The 19,368-nt window shown below is 41.1% G+C and overlaps 1 protein-coding gene across 3 annotated transcripts in view; it reads left to right on the top strand.

The window, feature by feature from the left end:
- NEK9 (NIMA related kinase 9) overlaps positions 1-18,730 on the top strand; it is a 37,584-nt gene extending 18,854 nt beyond the window's left edge. The window contains exons 14-22 of one of the 3 annotated variants that reach the window (XM_060004168.1): positions 1,081-1,236; positions 3,073-3,181; positions 3,689-3,850; positions 7,611-7,781; positions 8,497-8,556; positions 10,948-11,156; positions 12,063-12,224; positions 13,746-13,955; positions 16,201-18,730. In XM_060004168.1, the coding sequence (XP_059860151.1) occupies positions 1,081-1,236; positions 3,073-3,181; positions 3,689-3,850; positions 7,611-7,781; positions 8,497-8,556; positions 10,948-11,156; positions 12,063-12,224; positions 13,746-13,955; positions 16,201-16,323 (1,362 nt within the window). In that variant the 3' untranslated portion in view covers positions 16,324-18,730. The remainder of the gene's footprint in view (positions 1-1,080; positions 1,237-3,072; positions 3,182-3,688; positions 3,851-7,610; positions 7,782-8,496; positions 8,557-10,947; positions 11,157-12,062; positions 12,225-13,745; positions 13,956-16,200) is intronic. The other 2 variants (XM_060004170.1, XM_060004169.1) reach the window with 2 other exon arrangements.
- The last annotated feature ends 638 nt before the right edge of the window (positions 18,731-19,368 follow it).

The raw sequence follows: 19,368 nt of genomic DNA on the forward strand, positions 1-19,368 counted from the left end.
TGAAATATTTCCTATCTGGGAGACTGACAATCCGGGATTCCTAATTTAGCACTATGTGGTCTTGTCATCTGACTAAATCATAAAAAGTTGTGAAAGAAGATGCAGCCACTGTGGACACTCTGGAGTCACATCTTGCTTGGGGATGAGCACTAAAATCAGAATGTATAGCGGAAAAGTCACATCAAGCTAAACACACCCTGGATGGGAAATATTGGAAAGCAATAGAGTATCCCTTAACCCAGCACAGCCATTTCCCTTCCCCTTTCCACAGTTGGATACCAAATGAAGTAGTTGTTTGTATTTAGGGGTCATATTGTATGAAATGTAATATCTAATTCCTCTCAGTACTGCAAGAGCTGGCACTGTGAGAGCTGGCATGGGAGCTGAAACAAGCAGAGAGAGCACGGTCACATGCACCCTAGGACACAGGCTCACCCACTGTTCACTATTAACAATGTTTATTTACATTTTAAAAATTAACATATATCTGTGGGACCATTCTCAATCAATAGGATTCACAGTTATTCCTCTTCTTCTGAAAAGACTATAGGAGAAGGTTTGAGGTTTGAGTTTTCAGGTTTCACAGACATCCATCATGTCCCCCCACCATTCTTCAGCCCTGTCTAGTTAGCTGCAGAGGGATGTGAGCCTTCAGAAGTCTTGGCTGCTGCCTCAATCCTTGGTCACCTCACTTATTATATGACCAGACTGGCACCCCACAGGGCTACTGAGTTTCTTCTATAACTATCATGGGATCGCTGCATCTCAGAGGACTAAATCAGTAATAGATCGAAGCTTCTCTTTTCCCAGTGTTTTCTGAGAAGTCTTCCTAAGTAGGACCTATTGCTAAAACTTTTAGCTGACCTGGAATTGCCTTCTTTTACTTTATTATAAAACTTGAGCTCCTTGTTGAAAACAGTAGCCTCTAAGCTTCTGGGCAAATCTGAAGAAAACAGAGCAACCTTTATTTCCCTGTAGTCATTCTGCTAAATGCAGAGCATCATTTTTGAAAGAATTTGAGGGTTTTTCCCTAATACAAGTTATGTTTGGGAGATTTTCTGATTTTTTTTTTTCTTGCAGGTGGATGTTCCCAAGGCCTTGATTATTGTTGCAGTTCAATGTGGCTGTGATGGGACATTTCTGCTGACCCAGTCAGGCAAAGTGCTGGCCTGTGGACTCAATGAGTTCAACAAACTGGGTCTGAATCAGTGCATGTCCGGAATCATCAATCATGAAGTGAGTACCCCGTTTGGTATCCTAAGTACATCATCAGAACTTCTCTAGGTTGGAATTTCTTTGGAAATGCTATTATTGGCTTGTGACTGTGGAATTTGACTTAAGAATAAAGTGACGATCTCACAGACATTATGTCCAGTAAAGTAGCCAGCCACAAAAGTGTACATACTATATGATGCCCATTATGTGAAGTTTAAGAACAGGCAAAATTAACTTATGATGGCAAAAGTCAAAACAGTGGTTGCTTCTGGGAAGAGGGGCATAGGTGTTAACAGAAAGAGTAGGAGGGATCCTAGGGTGATGGAAATGGTCCATATCTTGATCTGGATGGTAGTTTTACATTTATATACCTTTAGAAAAATGTATCAAGCTGTACAATATTGTATAGTATGTTATACCTCAATAAATAAATTGATTACAAACAATCAGTGACGGAATTCAAATTCTACCTTATCACTGAAGTAGATACAAGAAAATTAACATTATGAAAAGAAACATTTTTCCATGTATCACCTCTCTAGGGAGTTTTTATGATTACTCTCAAATCACTGATCCTATACAGGCTTATTAAATGTAATTACCATTCCCCTCCTTCAAGAATGTCATAAATTCGCCACTGATATTAAGTACTAGTCCCCTCTTTGTGTTAGTATGATGAGTTTTTGTCATTTTCTAAAGAGTCATATTGAGACAAGTTTGCTGTCTCAATGGAAAAGGTAAGAATTAATTTTTAAGGGCTTCCCTGGTGGCGCAGTGGTTGAGAATCCGCCTGCCGATGCAGGGGACACGGGTTCATGCCCCAGTCCGGGAAGATCCCACATGCCGCGGAGCAGCTGGGCCTGTGAGCCATGGCCGCTGAGCCTGCGCGTCCGGAGGCTGTGCTCTGCAACGGGAGAGGCCACAACAGTGAGAGGCCCGCGAACCAACCCCCCCCCCCCCCCGCCAAAAAAAAAAAAGAATTAATTTTTAAGCAATCTCTAAAGTAGTGATTGTGAAATGGGAGAGTGCAAATTTGGAGCAGGTCTGGGGAGGATGTCCATGTGCTTTGAAAAGGCATATTCAGAATTACCATTACTTGATTTGGGTTTTGTTACAACATTGTGTTTGTTGTGAAATTTTAAGCTTACATGGGAAGATTTATTTTTATGCTAATCTAAAGGGGAAAAAACAAAACAAAACAAAACAAGGGCTTCCCTGGTGGCGCAGTGGTTGAGAGTCCGCCTGCCAATGCAGGGGACACGGGTTCGTGCCCTGGTCCGGGAAAATCCCACATGCCGCGGAGCGGCTGGGTCTGTGAGCCATGGCCATTGAGCCTGTGCGTCCGGAGCCTTTGCTCCGCAATGGGAGAGGCCACAACAGTGAGAGGCCCGCGTACCGCAAAAAAAAACAAAAAAAAAAGGAACGTGGTTTTTAACAAGTTGAGAATATTGTAGGTAAAATTAGATCACAGTAAACTGACGGGCTGGACAGAGTCTTCAGGATTTTAATTCCTTCCCCTGCTTTTGTTAGGTATGTAGAGTGTATAACCAAGACAAAAGTCAATGATTCTATCCTTATATAGATGCCTTCTGGGATGGAGAGTTCATGTTGTGCATACCCTAATTTAGGAATCTTAAAACTTTTGTGGTCAGAAAGTCCTGTCTCATACTAAATTCTCTGATTACATATTGAGCTTATTTCTTCTTTTATTCTATTGGAGATGAAAAGCTACCTGGCACCTTCTTAATAACATGATTCGCTTGAAAGGCCTTTTGATCACCACGACAACATTTTCAGCCTGTTTCCCCTCCATTTTTTACTTCATGAGTCTTTGCTTTGTGTTCTACCTTGTTTCAGGCATACCACGAAGTCCCCTACACAACCTCCTTTACCTTGGCCAAACAGTTGTCCTTTTATAAGATCCGTACAATTGCCCCAGGCAAGACTCACACTGCTGCTATTGATGGTGAGTTGATGTACGACTGTGTACACAGGCCTTAGTATTTCAGGCTCTTTTATTCTATCAAGTAGTAGTGCTTCTTAACTATATGTACACATTCTCCTGATTTCCCCCATCATCCAGTATTATCTCATTAACCAATTGGGCAGTCAAATAAATGTTTTGTTGGTAATCATTATAAGTATATAATCAATACGTTCCTTAATGAGAATACCACACCTATAATTTCTGGCAACTGCTATTTGTATTTAGCACCATCTATAAGTTTTCTAAGTTAAATAGTACCCATTTTCCACATTTAAAATAAAATATATAATATTGAATCACTTCCTGGGTCTAATTGGTCATAGTTCTAGATGCCCTAGCTGCCCTAGGTCCAGGATTGTGTAGCTAGCTTTATATTTGTATACTCTAACAACCAGAAGCTAGTCTATGGGACTCTGCATTGTCTGCATTTTCCCTCTGTTTCATGACCCATTTGTACCTGGTTATTTATTTTTGCTTCTGTCTCAGAGCGAGGCCGGCTGCTGACCTTTGGCTGCAACAAGTGTGGACAGCTGGGTGTTGGAAATTATAAGAAGCGTCTAGGAATCAACCTGTTGGGGGGCCCCCTAGGTGGAAAGCAAGTGATCAGAGTCTCCTGCGGTGATGAGTTTACCATTGCTGCCACTGATGGTGAGTCTGTACATGTTATTTCAGGCTTTCTGGATAGATGGCTATATTTTAATTTTTGCTTGCAAAAGAGGTGGACTGGTTATTTGTGTAGCTGGATCATATGTTTACTTTTTTATCTGTGTTAAATTGGTGGCCAGTTTTTATGCCTATGGAGCTTCATTAACTTTTCATGTGTCCAACATAGTGATTGCTGTAAAAAGGTCAGATTTCTAGAAAATGGCAAGTTAGTACTCTTAAATCCCTACTTTTTTTACTTTAACTTTTTTGGTACAATGTTTTAAGAATTATTAAATACTTATATATATACCTTGCCCAGTACCATGTTGGTTCCAATAAATGTTGGGTGGCTAGAGAGGAGAACAACATAATTTAACCTTGTTCCTTGGTTGGGGTCAGCTGCACTGCAGTGATGTCTTTAGGGACTGCTAAGGCTTGAAGGGCTATATACCAGTGTTTCTCAACTTTCTGAATTGGTCTAATGGAATTTTCTTCTCTCTTTCCTCTCAGCTATTTCTTCTCCTCAGCATCCTGCTCCTATCACTTCTCTTCTTTATCGCAGCTTCTGCTAGCCTTCACTCCCTTTCCTCTTTCTTATGCTTTCTTTTTTTCTTTTTTCTGTCTTCCTGTATCACCTTCTAAACTCTCTTGATTTTTGTAGCCACTTCTTTCTTGTGACTTTGTGAACAACAAAAAAACATATTTCATCTTCTTACCTTTTGACTCATTTTGGCTTTTTTTGTTATTGCTCATGCTCTGGGACGCCTTTGTTTTCTTTCAGTCTGTGTCTGTTACTTACACAAGAGAGGTCCAGCAATAGTGTCAGATAAGTGATCTCTTACCATATTTAATTAAGTGAACCAGCCTTCAGAGTAGCACATTAACCTTCCCTGCTTGTCCCAAAACAAGTGGTTTTAGGGAACAGACTGGTTAGTTCAGGCTAGATAAATGGAAATGGTACCTAGAAAGACAGAATCAGGATGTCACTGAGGATTAAAAATAGTATAGCAAGTTCAGTAGCACTTTCTGACAGGTCCTCAGAGAGGTAATGTTTCTTCAGTATCTGTGTACTTCTCAAGTTAAACTTCAGAATGACGAGTATAGAATTAGACTCTGTGTCTGGGCATATTACCTGTTGATAAATGTTCCTCTACTCCTTTGAACTGTACTTGATCACCTCATTCACATAGCAGACATAAACTGAGTGTCTACTATGCTCTAGGTCCTCCTTTAGGCTCTGGGACTATAGAAGTGAGTCTCAGTAAAAATAGAACCATTGTATGATCCAGCAATTCTACTCCTGGGCATATATTCGAAGAAAAGGAAAACAGTAATTCGAAAAGATACATGCACCCCAGTATTCATAGCAGCACTATTTACAATAGCCAAGACATGGAAGCAACCTAAGTGTCCATCAACAGATGACTGGATAAAGAAGATGTGGTACATATATACAGTAAATGGGATATTACCCAGCCATTAAAAAGAATGAAATTCTGCCATTTGCAACAATGTGTATGGACCTAGAGGGTATTATGTTTAGTGAAATAAGTCAGAGGATGGCAAATACTCTATGTTATCACTTATATGTGGAATCTAAAAAATAAAACAAATGGATGAGAATGACAAAACAAAAACAGACTTACAGAGAGAGTGAGAACAAACTAGTAGTTACCAGTGGGGAAGGAGAAGTGGGGAGGGGCAAGATAGGGATATGGGGTTAAAAGATACAAACTACTATGTATACCATAAATAAGCACCAAGAATATATTGAACAGCACAGGAAAATATAGCCATTATTTTATAATAACTTGAAATGGAATATAATCTATAAAAATATTGAATCACTATGTTGTATACCTAAACTAATATAATATTATAAATCAACTATACTTCAATTAAAAAAAAAAGTGACGGGGCTTCCCTGGTGGCGCAGTGGTTGAGAGTCCGCCTGCCGATGCAGGGGACACGGGTTCGTGCCCCAGTCTGGGAGGATCCCACATGCCGCGGAGCGGCTAGGCCCGTGAGCCATGGCTGCTGAGCCTGCGCGTCCGGAGCCTGTGCTCCGCAACAGGAGAGGCCACAGCAGTGAGAGGCCCGCGTACGGCAAAAAAAAAAAAAGTTTCAGAAAGCCCCTGTCCTCAGGGAACTCACAGTCTAGTAGGGTAGGGGAGACATACATATAGACAGATTAGTGCAGTCAGGTAGGTTCAGTGCCATGATTGTAGTATCCAGGTCTAAAGCCTGGAGTGTCCAGGGCACAATCCTCTCCCTTTTTTTTTTTTTTTTAATATTTATTTATTCATTTATTTGGTTGCACCAGGTCTTAGTTGTGGCAGGTGGGCTCCTTAGTTGCAGTTCCCGGGCTCCTTGGTTGCAGCATGTGAACTCTTAGTTGTGGCATGCATGTGGGATCTAGTTCCCTGACCAGCGATAAAACCCGGGCCCCCTGCATTCGGAGCGCAGAGTCTTATCCACTGTGCCACCAGGGAAGTCCCTCTCCCTTTATTATCTAATTGAGCTTATTACCTTAAATCTTCCCTGTGCACTGATAGCTTTAATTACTGTACCTGACTTCTAGACTCACTGATTCAACAGTCCCTTGATTTGGATGTCTAAAGATAAAGTGGCTTTATAGCCCGGTCTTCCCAGGTTGGTCCTGATTCATGCCTACTGTCCGGGCTTAATCATTAATAGCACCCCCTTTTCATTAAAAAATGCCCTGATTTGGATAAGAGGTAATGGGCATCTCAAACAAACTTACTGTATTCAAAATCAAATTTCCGATCTTCTTTTCAAACCTGTTCCTCCTGCAGCCTTCCTGTTTCAGAAAATGGCAGCTCTATCCTACACCCCACGTCCCATCCATTCACAAATTCTATAGATTATCCTCAGAATACATCCAACCACTTTTTACCATCTTCACTATTACAACTGATCTCCCTGCTTCCATCCTTGGGCCCCTGCAGTCAGTTCTCCTCATGGTAGCCTAAGGGATCCTTTTAAATACCTACTGTTCAGAATCTCTACTAGTTTCCTATCTCAAACAGTAAAAACCAAAGTCATTGGAATGGCCTGCATGACCCAGACTCCAGTCACCTCCTGACCTCTTCTGTGGCCACCGTCCCCTCCTTTACTTTGCTCCAGCTGCAGAGGACTTCTGTGTTGTGTTTGTGATACATACTTTGCACTTTGCTATTCCCTCTGCCTGGAAAGCTCTTCCCCTAGATATCCACCTGGTTCTCTCCCACTTCAATCAGGTCTCTGCTCAAGTATCAACAAGTACTTCTCTGACTACCCTGTCTAAAGTAATGATACCCTACTATTACTGTTTATTTCCAGTTTTCTTTATTGTTTATCTTCCTTCTTAGCACTTAATGCTACCTGAAGTAATTTATTTATCAGTCTCTTCCCACTAGAATGTCAGTTCCACAAGGGCAGCAACTTTGTTTTGTTCTCTGCTCTCTTCCTAGCACCTCAAGCAGTGCCTGTCATGAAGTAGATGCCCAATAATTATTCGAATGAATGACCAAAAATGTTGAATGAGTGAATGAATGGATGGCAGTATGTAGGAGCGGTGGTCATTTTTACATGGGTGGCATCAGGAGTTGTTTAGGCTTTATATAGGGGAATAAATAGCTTTCCCTTGTTTTGTACATGGTGGAAAATCTTTTTAGCTCTAGGGCATAAAGATGGGAAACCCAAAAGAGTTGGGAAGCCAGTGTTCTGTTCAATTGTCTGCTGTTTAATTTTTTTTGTCTAGATAATCACATTTTTGCCTGGGGCAATGGTGGTAATGGTCGCCTGGCAATGACCCCCACAGAGAGACCGCATGGCTCTGATATCTGCACTTCATGGCCTCGGCCTATCTTTGGATCTCTGCATCACGTCCCAGACTTATCTTGCCGAGGCTGGCACACCATTCTCATTGTTGGTAAGGGTTCCATATGTGTTGGTTAGGATGGCTTTGACAGAGGATAGACCCACACCTAAGTTACTAATGGTCACATTCTGGCAAACAGAAGTGTCCTGAAGAAAAGAAGCTACTCGTGTAAGTCTTAATAATTGTCAGTGATACCATATCTAGTGGTAGGAATAGAACATTGTGTGCTGTCTTATGATAACATAAGGGCTCTGACCCCCTCGCGGTAGAATTTACTTCTAGTAGTCCACTAATTAGTTTATCTGTGCTCATGCTTTTGTGAGAAACATACAGTACACCTTTAAAAAGAAACTAAATCATAACTGCCTCCTGCATAAAGATTCCTTTGTTATGAACAAATTATAAAGGTCTGTGTGAAGGTTTACAAGTTCATTCTTTAGGTCAGTGGTTCACAACCTTGGCTGTGCGTTAGAATCCCTTGAGGAGTTTTTAGAAATCCCATTGTCCTGACCAATTAAATCAGAACCTCTGGGGTGGGACCTAGGCATTGCTACTTTCTAAAGCTTCCCAGGTGATTCCAAAGAATAGTTAAGGTGGAGAATTGCTACATAGTTGAATATAGAGTAGCTATTGGTGCTTGGCTTATAATATTTTTATCTGGTATGAGAGATAGCAGTTATCTCCTAGATTAACTCCCTATCCTAGGCTGTCACTTTTCCTGTCTCTGGCTGTAAACAATGCTTACCTACTGAATATTTTTCCTCAGAGAAAGTATTGAATTCTAAGACCATCCGTTCGAATAGCAGTGGTTTATCCATCGGAACTGGTAAGTAGCAGTATCTCAGATACCAGTGGTTTTCTGAGGTGTGAGTCTTTGGGTTGAATTCCGTGCAGTCTCCCAAAAAAGGAAATAGGAAATATCTCTGGAAAATGAGGAATACAGTGATCAAGAGGGAAGGTCATAGTTTGGTAGATTTCACAATAAGTTATGACTTCTACATTGCGGTCAGAGGGAGAGTACATCTTTGCCACCACACATGTGGGAGTAATTACGTGGCTTGCCCAACATTGTATTGTGACTTACGTACTGTTCCTTTCCTTTCAATGCTAGGGGCTATGGGTTCAATCTACCCTTTACTTCCATAGTGTTCCCAGGGGTATTCCAGTCTACAGAAGTAGTCCTTCAGAATAAGCCCTTAGAATTAAAAGTTGGCTGAACTTTCAATGTAGTTGGGAAAATCAGCCCAAACCTCTCTAATACTTTTCCTTTGGCTGCTTTCTTCATGGTTCTCTTATTTGGGGCCATGCTAGGAAATTGAATCTGTGTTCCTTCTGGTTTTCCATTTGCTAGGGTACCTGTAGTCTTTGATGTCTCAGAACTGGATTCTGATGTTTTGTGCAATCAAAACAGATGAAGACCCAGAATGAAAGCAGACTAATCCTCCAAAAAGACAGTTGAAAATCTGATCTAGACTTATTGAGCTCTAGTTTACACAAACACACATCATACCTTTTATTAGTTTCCTTTAGTAATCCATTGCTCAGCATCTGTTTGTGCATATTAATATCTGTCACAAATGATAAAATACCTTTTTGCTAAGCACAGCTGTTATATTAGAGCTCTGTTTTACTAGAACAGTATTTAAAGGAAAACCTTAAGATTAAAAGCACATGTCCATTGTCTGGAAAATAGAAACTCTGTAAGGGCAACGATTTTTGTCTTTTTTATTCAATAATTTTATCCACATTGCCTAGAAGAATGCCTGGCAAATGGTAAATGCTCAGTAAATATTTGTTGGTTGACTATGTTATAACCATCCAATGGAATATTATATGTGTTAAAATGAACAACATCTACAAATATTTCCATAATGTGAAATGTAAAAAGCAAGTTGCAGCAGACTACATGCCTTTTTATAAAGTTCAAAAACAAGCAAAATAAATAATATATTGCTTAAGGATACCTAAGTATGTGATAAAGTTTTTTTTTTTGCAAGAAGAAATGAAAAATACAAAATTAATCAGAGTAGTTATATATAGGTAGGAGGCCAGAGAAGGAAGGAATTCACAAGGCAGATGGAGCAAAACAGGTATTATTCTTGTTCAGCCCTGTCCCATAGCTCTTTCTGCGATAATGGAAATGTTCTATGTCTGTGCTGTCCAGTGTAATAGCCACCAGCCACATGTGGCTGTTGAGCAGTTGAAAATGGCTCTTGCGACTGAGGAACTGAATTTTTCATTCTGTTTAAATTTAAATAACCATATTTGGCTAATGGCTACCGGATTGGAAACTAATTGTACTTTCATGTAGTAGATGCATGTATGGTTATTTTGTTAGGCATCAAAACTTACACATATGTTAAAAATAGTCTTAATGTGTATGTCAAATGTAACATAATTTTTAAAAGCCATTTAAAACAAAAAAGCAAGCTTAAGAGGTTATTTTGGCATCTACAGTTCTTGCGGCTTTGGTAGGATCACAGTGTGGCATAGTCAGTCCTCAAGCCAGGTTAGCTGGTGATCGTAAATAAGCTTTTACACTTAACTTTAGAATATACCATGCAATTTTTTTTTCTTTTAGCTTTGGCAAATTACTTTCTTAGTTATATTTTTCTTTGGCTCATATTAAAGCTCAGTGTCATTTCCTGACTGTACATCAGCTCATCTTCATTAAATGTAACTTGGAATATGCTGCATGATATTTAAAGAACCAGCCATCATATTTTTAAAATTCTTACGAATAGTCATTAAAGAATTTAATGAACTTAATGGTTGAGGACTTCTCCATTCAGGGGTTTCCCCAGAAAGGGAGTTAATGGTGAGTTTATCTGGCAACTTTAAGAGGTGTTTGGCTCAAATGTGAAAAAGCTTTGTATATAAGGTGAACCTCTATGAAGGATGCTGGAGTCTGGGTATATCTGTTAAGGCCTGGATGCTGTGGTTGGGGTGAGTATTCAGTAATGCGGTAGAACATTGATAATCTGCTGTGGACATAAGGATAAGCAAGTTTGGAAAGTAGAAGTGAATATTGCTATAAAGATACTGATACACAATACCTTGTATAAAAACTAAAAATTTAGTCCCAAGTATCTGATTTACACTGTTGCTGTTCTGCTTCACGCAACTCTAGGAACCTCTCCGGGGGTCGGTGGGGCTATCAGATGGTAAATCTTGCTGCATAGCAAAGCTTTCTATTTCTGTGCTGTGTATCTGTCAGTGGTTCAGAGCTCTAGCCCAGGAGGTGGCAGCGGTGGCGGTAGGGGAGAAGAGGAGGACAGTCAGCAGGAATCTGAAACTCCTGATCCAAGTGGAGGCTTCCGAGGAACAATGGAAGCAGACCGAGGAATGGAAGGTTTAGTCAGTCCCACGGAGGCCGTGAGGATCAGTAGTGGGGCCAGCAGCTCCTGTCCTGGCTGGCTTCGAAAGGTAATTCCTTTGGTAGAGGTACCTCTGTAGGGACTAGAAAGGATCTGTTTCCCATGTCCTATCCAAGCGTTTTGCAGCAGGCATCTAGGTTTCTGATTTCTACCTGAACTGAAATCACCAAATCTCTAATCCTTTTTCTTCCTGACAAGAAAAGGTATAAGATGCGCTCATACCTGTATTACTTAAATGAATGGAAATTAATGCAGCCTTCCTTGAAGGCAGTTTTTGTAATGCATGCATGCAAAGGTTAAGCTTCTAGATTTTGTACTGTGGTTCGTAGAAGTAGAATATTGGGGCAATTGGAATGCCTTATGGTAGAGAAATGCTTAACAGTGGTTATCTATGAGTGATGGAATTACTGGTGATTTTTATCATCTCCTTTTGCCCATCTGTATTTTCACATTTTCTACAGTCAACATTTATAGTTAGAGAAATTTTAAATTTTGTACCCGCCCCCAACCAAAGAGAGAACGTGTAGATTTAAAGCTCCCTCTATAATAAGATTAAACTTGATAGCTACATAGGAATACGAATGGAGGAAGCAGCACACAGTTCTATCTAAAGCTTTAGGTCAGCCTGTAGCAACCTGGCAGTTGGCCTCACTGCCATTACCTTAGAGCTTCCCAACTTACTGAATAGGCTGTGTAGACTGAGTGTGTTAGAGAAACATGTCAGACACTCCAAAATGTTCTTGGATTTGAGTTTGAATTTGCTTCACTGTTCACTCCTCAGAGGAAGGAATGGCAGGATGTTGACAGGTAGGGCGAGCTATGTTGTAACCACAACTGTCCTGCTCCACTAGAGGGTGCTGATGTCACGACAGAGTGAAAGCTATAGCAAGAAGGGAATTTGGTCGAAAGTAAATGGCTCAAACAGAACTGATGAGATTCTTTCTTTTATACATAGGAGCTGGAAAATGCAGAATTCATCCCTATGCCTGACAGCCCATCACCCCTAAGTGCAGCTTTTTCAGAATCTGAGAAAGATACTCTGCCCTACGAAGAGCTACAAGGACTCAAGGTGGGCTCTGAAGCTCCTTTGGAACACAAGCCCCCAGAAGGAGCCTGGGTAACTGAGCTTTTGCCTTTAAATCACAACTAGGTAAACAGTGGCTGTAAGCTCTGCCCACTTCTCCTGGCCTCACTGTCTTCCCCTGTAGCTTCATTGGTTTCCCAGCTGCCCAGCATCAACTCATACTGTCTGTTCAGTAGTGCTTAAAGCCTGTATGCAAGGCGAAACTGATTTCTGTGGAAAAGTATCTACCCTTTCACATTTCTGATAGGCCCCCATCTTTCTATACCAGATGATTGTCTTTCTTTTCTCTCTGCCTCAGAAGTACCAAAACTGAAATTCCAAAATTCAAATCCAACTTTTCATGACACTGCTAGGGTAGGTTGGAGGTTCTAAATGTAAGTAAGAAATAATACTTGTAGTCTACTGGGGGAGCAATGCATGTATACCTAATTTTGGTAGAAATCAAATTGTGGTAAATATCTCAATAAAACTGTAAACCAGGGATCATCAAACTTTTTCTAAAGGGCTACATAGTAATTATTTTAGGCTATGCGGACCATACAGTCTCTTGCAACCATTCAATACTGATATCATAACACAGAAGCAGCCAAAAATAATGCATAATGAATGGGCATGCTTATGTTCCAATAAAACTTTATTTATAAAAACAAGCAGTAGGCTGGATTTGGCCCATGGGCTATCATTTGTTGACCCTTCCTATAAACAAAGTACAGTAGAAGAAGGGAGGAAAATCCAGGCTAGGATAATTGAAAAGCTTCCCAGAAGAGGAAATAAAGCCTTTGAAACTTCAAGGTAAACATTTTAATTCCTCTGTCAGTTAGCTGTCTTGAATTGTTTTGGCGATCCTATTTACTGAACACCTCTTAAATCTCTTCTAAAGTGTAATCCACTACATTTCATGAATATTGACCCTTTGAATCATGGTACCCTCACTGTGATCAGAAAGACTTGTTCCATCTGGGAAGATCCCACATGCCGTGGAGCACATAGAGTAGAGTGCGCCACAACTACTGAGCCTGCGCTCTAGAGCCCACAAGCCACAACTGCTGAGCCTGTGTGCCACAACTACTGAAGCCCGCACGTCTAGAGCCCATGCTCCGCAACAAGAGAAGCCACCGCAATGAGAAGCCCGCGCACCACAACGAAGGGTAGCCCCTGCTTGCCACAACTAGAGAAAGCTGGCGTGCAAAAAAAAAAAAAAAAAGAAAAAAACTTGTTCCAAACCAAATTGTGCATTCTCTCACTTCAGCATTTTAAATAGGAAGATATCAATGACTTTAAATTTTTTCACAAAGTTCTCCAAAATAGATGATTATTCTTTTACCTTACCATAATGCAGACTGAGGCACTGAGAGTTCTCTTGCTCTGTTATGTTAGAGCCAGGTTCTATTGTAATCCCAGCAGTTTTCAGTTTCTCTTCCATTTACTTTGTGTATATGTGTTTTATATTGTTACTTTAAAAGTAAAATCTGGTAGCACTTAGAGGACATTTGGATTGGGGAGCTGTAGCATCCGGGCAGAACCTCCTATGACCCTTTTCTCCTGTCTCTCTAGCCACCTCGGCTGAATCCCGCAGGAACATGCGCTGGGAAGGGAACACCCTTGACTCCTACCTGTGCCTGCAGCACTCTGCAGGTGGAGGTTGAGAGATTGCAGGGTCTGGTGTTGAAGTGTCTAGCTGAACAACAGAAGTTACAGCAAGAAAACCTTCAGATTTTTACGCAGCTACAGAAGCTGAACAAGAAATTAGAAGGAGGGCAGCAGGTGAGAGCATTAAAAGGATAATTGAATTTTTAATTCTGTTTTGAAGAATCACAGAAACAAAACACCAGTGCCTGAAATAGGCTTACTTCTTTGCAAGTACTTACCTTTTGATGATGTAATGTTTGTAATTAATCCCAGATGCTTGGTCCTTCTTCAGGCACCTGGATTAAATCATTTCATCACCTAACTTCCATTGTATATTTGTTACCTTTGCTTTTTCTTCTACTTATTATGAAAAACTTTAAACATTACGGTTCAGTGGACACCCATACATCCACCATCTAGGTTCAACCGTTGTTAACATGTTGCTGTAATTATTTCAAATGTGTTTGTGTCTGTGTATGTTTAAAATATGTGTAGGTATTTATCTGTGTATTTGAAGTATGAGTGTGTGTATGTGCATGTATATTTTTTCCTTTTTCTTTTTTTGCTAAACCATTTTCAAGTAAATTATGAAAGTCATGACATAGCCTTCCTAAATACTTTATTACACATATCTAAAAATAAAGACGTCATTCTTCTGGAGAACCACAGTACTATTATCACACTTAACAAAAATAACACTAGTATTCTCAATTCTCATCTAGTACCCAGTTGATACTCAAATTTTCCCAGTTTTCCCATAAAAATGTCCTTTATAACTGTTTTTATTAGACCAGAAACCAGTCAAGAACCCCCTTTTACACTATTATGTTTCTCATTTCTTTTAATCTAGAACAATTCCATCACCACTTCTACCCCCCTTTTTTTTTTAACATTTTTAAATTGTTTTGTTCAGTGATCCATACTTCCCTCACTGATTTGAAAGATCACATTTAATATATTGTAAATATCCACATACACACGGGTTCATTTTTAGGATCTCTTTTCTGTTGCCTTGAGCTATTTAATTAGTCCTATTTAAAATACTAGAGTTTTGAATGCCTTGATTCCCAGTAAGGAAAGTCCTGTGCTCCTTTTTGTTCTTTTCTGGGGTTACATTGGCTATTTTTGCACATTGCTTCTTCTGTATGAATCTTAGAATTCCTCAAAAGTGAAGTTTCTCAAAACTCCCTTTGGTATTTATATTGGAATTTATTAGATTTGCTTTGAATTATATCTTTATTTGAGTAGAGTTGACTTGTCTGTAATGCTGAGTCTTCCCAGCCTTGAATAGTTATTTATTCAAGTCTTCCTTTATGTTCTTACATAAAGTTTTATCATTTCTTAGAAGTCTTGTGCGATTATTTTTGTTGTCATCTACTCCCGTTTTTAAAAAAAATTTCCATGGCATTGGTTTGTTGAAGAAACAGGGTCAGTTGTTTAACAGAATGTCCTACATTCTGGATTTGCCTTATTTTCCTGAGACATTGCTTATCTTATTCTTTTGTCACCCTGTCATTTCTGTAAACTGGAATTTAGACTTAAGGCTTGATTAGGTTCAAGTTAAAACATTTTGGGTAAAAATACTTCACCGGTGATGCTGCTTGCGTCGTTTTTTTGTTGTTTTTTTTTGGGGGTTCGCAGGCCTCTCACTGTTGTGGCCTCTCCTTTTGTGGAGCACAGGCTCCGGACGCGCAGGCTCAGCGGCCATGGCTCACGGGCCTAGCCACTCCGCGGCATGTGGGATCTTCCCAGACTGGGGCACGAACCCGTGTCCCCTGCATCGGCAGGCAGACTCTCAACCACTGCGCCACCAGGGAAGCCCCTGAGTCGTTCTTAAAGGGCCATAGTATTGCTCTATATAGAGTGAACTAGGTTAGGGAAATACTGTCAACCTTGGCTTTGCCATTTACCAGGTTTATGTGTTTGGACAAATTACTTTGTTTCTCTGAGCCCTGGTTCTCACCTGAAAGAAGAAAATAGTTGTTGTATGGTTGTTTTGAGAATTAGATGAAATAATGTCTATGTACTTTGGAACGTAATTTGGAAAGTAATATACACACTTGAAGTAAGCATGGAGTGATAGGCAGCTGTAGGAGGGAGGAGGATTGTTTTGCCTAGGGCTGTTTGAGTTTTAAAACTGAAGAGTTCTGCATCCCAGAAAATCCTGCGGTCCTGGGCAAACCACGACACTTGGTCACCCTACCTGCAACAAATGTACAGGTGTGGACTTTATCTAAGGTCCTATTATTAAGGTAGTAGTATGAGCTTCTCACAAAACCATGGCTACACATTCTTAGAGGTGGGCATTGAAAATCTAGTCCTGAAATGCTGTAACTAGGTGGCAATGTTGTTAACCTGGAACTGTGTTTTATCTGGACAGGTGGGGATGCATTCCAAAGGAACTCAGACAGCAAAGGAAGAGATGGAAATGGATCCAAAGCCTGATTTAGATTCAGATTCCTGGTGCCTCCTGGGAACAGACTCCTGTAGACCCAGCCTCTAGTCTCCTGAGCCTGTATAGCCTCCAGGAAACTGGAATCCAAAGACCTTCACAGCACACTTACTGAACGCAGAGAGCGCTTTCCTGGCTTCGTTCACTTGCAGACAAGGAGCGCGAGGCGGAGGCTCTGAAGCACTTTCCATGTACACTTGGAGAGTAGCATTGCCTATTAGATAGGATCTAGGAGTGGTTTTGTGTTGGAGAATGGAAGGGCCCCATGGCCCTGGCTTTGTCCTCAGTGACTGCCATAGCAACAGCAGCTCTGTACCTCATCTGGTGATCCCACCTTTGAAGAGGAGACACAATGCTCACCTTAATTTTGCTGGTAGCAGCTTACATCCCACTTACCATTTTCACCATTAATTGGAAGCTGCCTTGGGAATTCAACACCAGGCATTGCACCTCTGGGTGGAGGAGGTTAAAGTGTAAAGCTGGAGTGGGCTGGAACCAGGTGTGGCCCATCCAGGGTCATCTGGAGAGTGGTGAAGTGTTCTAAGCCCTCTCAGGAGCCTTAGTCCAGGAAAGTATGTCTGGTGGAGTCAATCTCCAGCTTGTTTTCAGAAAGTTCAATTATTTTGTGCAGCTAAATGCTTGAGGAGGAGCAGTGGGCTTAGGTTGCTTTTCCTCTGAGGGTTGAGTGAGACTTCTTCAGTGAGGAGTAGAGAAAGAAGGGTAGGTCCCTCCTCGTCACACAGCAGGAGTGTGAGGCTGTGGCCAACGCAGGGTGGGATTTCCTAGCTTTGGAAGATTCCTCTGAGAGATGAGGCATCTCGTAGAGAATTGAGTCTGTGGGGCAGTAAGAATGGACTTCAGAGGAAACTGTGAGGGGAGGCCCTCCTTCAGCTGCCTCTACTCGGTGTCTTCGAGAGGGCCTAGAGTGACTGAGTCTTCTGCCCCTGAGAAGACTTCTTGTGCCTCTGCCTTCATGGCTCTTAGGGTTCTGATCTTGACATCAGCAGCTCCAACCGCTCCCTTTCTGTATGTCTAGTCAGTGTGTTTCCCCTTTTGGTGTTTTATGAAGCCATGTCAGTGAATCTGTATCATCTTTCCTACTTGAGTGGCCCAAAGCCAGCCCCCAGACCAGGTAGTCCCTGCAGCCTAGCAGAACAGGAGGAGCCTGCCAAGTGAGAGGAATTTGGCTGACAGCTCCCTTCTGATCCCCGTGTCTTCATGTCCTTGTAGACAGGAGCAAGCTAGCTTTCCCGGAGAGAGAAAGTGTCCTAGAAACGTTTGATGGTTTTACTTAAGGATGTGAGCGTTGTGTTTCCACCTAGCCTTTAGTATTTTGAGTCACAGGAGCTGCCTTGATGAGTCTCATATCCTACCTCCCTAGAAAGAGCTAAATTAATTTTTGTTTCATTTTTCCCCAACCAAAAAATGAATGTTTGATATCTGTTTAATATTTTGGAAGGACCTGTGCAATGGAAATTATGCCATTTCCCTAAAACTGGTGGTGTAAAGGCTGCTGCTCTGGGAAAACCCCTCAGCTGGGGATGGGCAACTCTATTCAATGGGATCTTCTTTGGTTTAATATTCCCATTGTTTTCTCAATTCTGGGAAGCCTAGTACAATGGTACTAATGTAATCACTGAAGCCTTTTCTTAAAATAAGGGAAGGGGCCAACCCTGGGTTAAAGTTACAAGTTCTGGGGACTTGGGGTTTGCAACAAACCCTAACAATGGGTTTTGATTCATCATGTAAATGCAACTTTGATTTTTTTTTTTTTAAGGACTGACTGGCCTTTCACGTTCCTGTATCCCTCATGCTCACCACCTCAGCAGGCCTGAGAGGCAGGGTCATTTTGGGTGTTAATCATGAGTATTGCTTCTGCCATGGAACCGAGGAACATGGGCATGTTGCTGAGACTATGGGATGAAAGTGAGCACTGAAAGGAGGGTGAGAGCTGGGCTCTTGGTCCGGAGGGGAAGTCACTCTAGCAGTGGAACGCTGGGGTCGTTTTCTCTAGCACGTTCCCTTGGGAAGTCTGGGTTTGCTGTTAATCTGGCTGAGAATCTAAGTTCTGTGCCTTCGAGACAATTTGCACTTTGCCAAATTGTGCCTGGGATAGCCATATGATTTTTCCCACCAAAAAGCTACGCAAACAGAAACCAGTTCAAAGGTGGTAGCCATGCATCAGATAAAAAGTAAAAGGTGAGGCAGCAGAAATGCCTTTGAATGGTTTTCTGTAGCTGATTCTCTTAAATTGCAACCTACTTTTCTTCTTTATGTAGTGCTAGGTGTTTTAAGTTTTCCAGTAGTATTGCTTTTGAGTTATAGTATAACCTGAGTTACTCCTCTGCGCTGACATTGTTGCTGAAGAATTAGCTTATTGTTAGCCAGATGTTTGAAAGGTTGAGGGTGGAGTGGTTTGACATTTCTGTTTTAAATAAACATTTAAACTCTTAATCAGTGCTATGCCTCAGTGAGCCTACGCATCGACCTTAGTCACTGGGGATAAAACACACAGACTCTAGGCCTTCGTGAATTTTTGATTCAGTGAGTCTTTATATAAATAAAGAAATAAATGGTCTTGTAACAGAAACAATGCAAGGGACTTTTGCACAGAAATAATCTTTGCTTCTTGCCAGTTTCTTTTTCTTAGTAATAGAATCATTTTTGCTGCTACAACTTTTTTTCCCCCAAAACTTCTAAAATACAGTGCTTAAAATGCAGAAGGAGAAAAAGATGAGCCATTAAAAGAGGAAGGGTCATGTCTTGTACTTATCTCCACAGTGGGCTTTTTCAAGGTACTGCCAGTTTATGTTTGTAAAACTGTTTTCCCGCACAAAGGCTGAAGTGTATTTGGTCTCCCTGGCACAGCCACGTTGTGACTTCTCTTGGCTGAACAGTTCGCTAAAGTTTAGAGAAGAGCAGCCTTAACTCACATTTCATTTGATTTTGCCGTAGATTTGGAAACATTCATGATAGAACAACTCTGGTGCAAGGATGTATTGTAAATGAATTATTTCAAATGAGCATCCTTGGGCCCCCAAAGAAATATTATTCATGATAGTGTCAGGGCAGAGTGGGCTGTAGTCAGGACTACGA

This window comes from Delphinus delphis, chromosome 2, assembly GCF_949987515.2.
Source record: "Delphinus delphis chromosome 2, mDelDel1.2, whole genome shotgun sequence".
In the NCBI taxonomy this organism is placed as follows: Eukaryota; Metazoa; Chordata; class Mammalia; order Artiodactyla; family Delphinidae; genus Delphinus; species Delphinus delphis.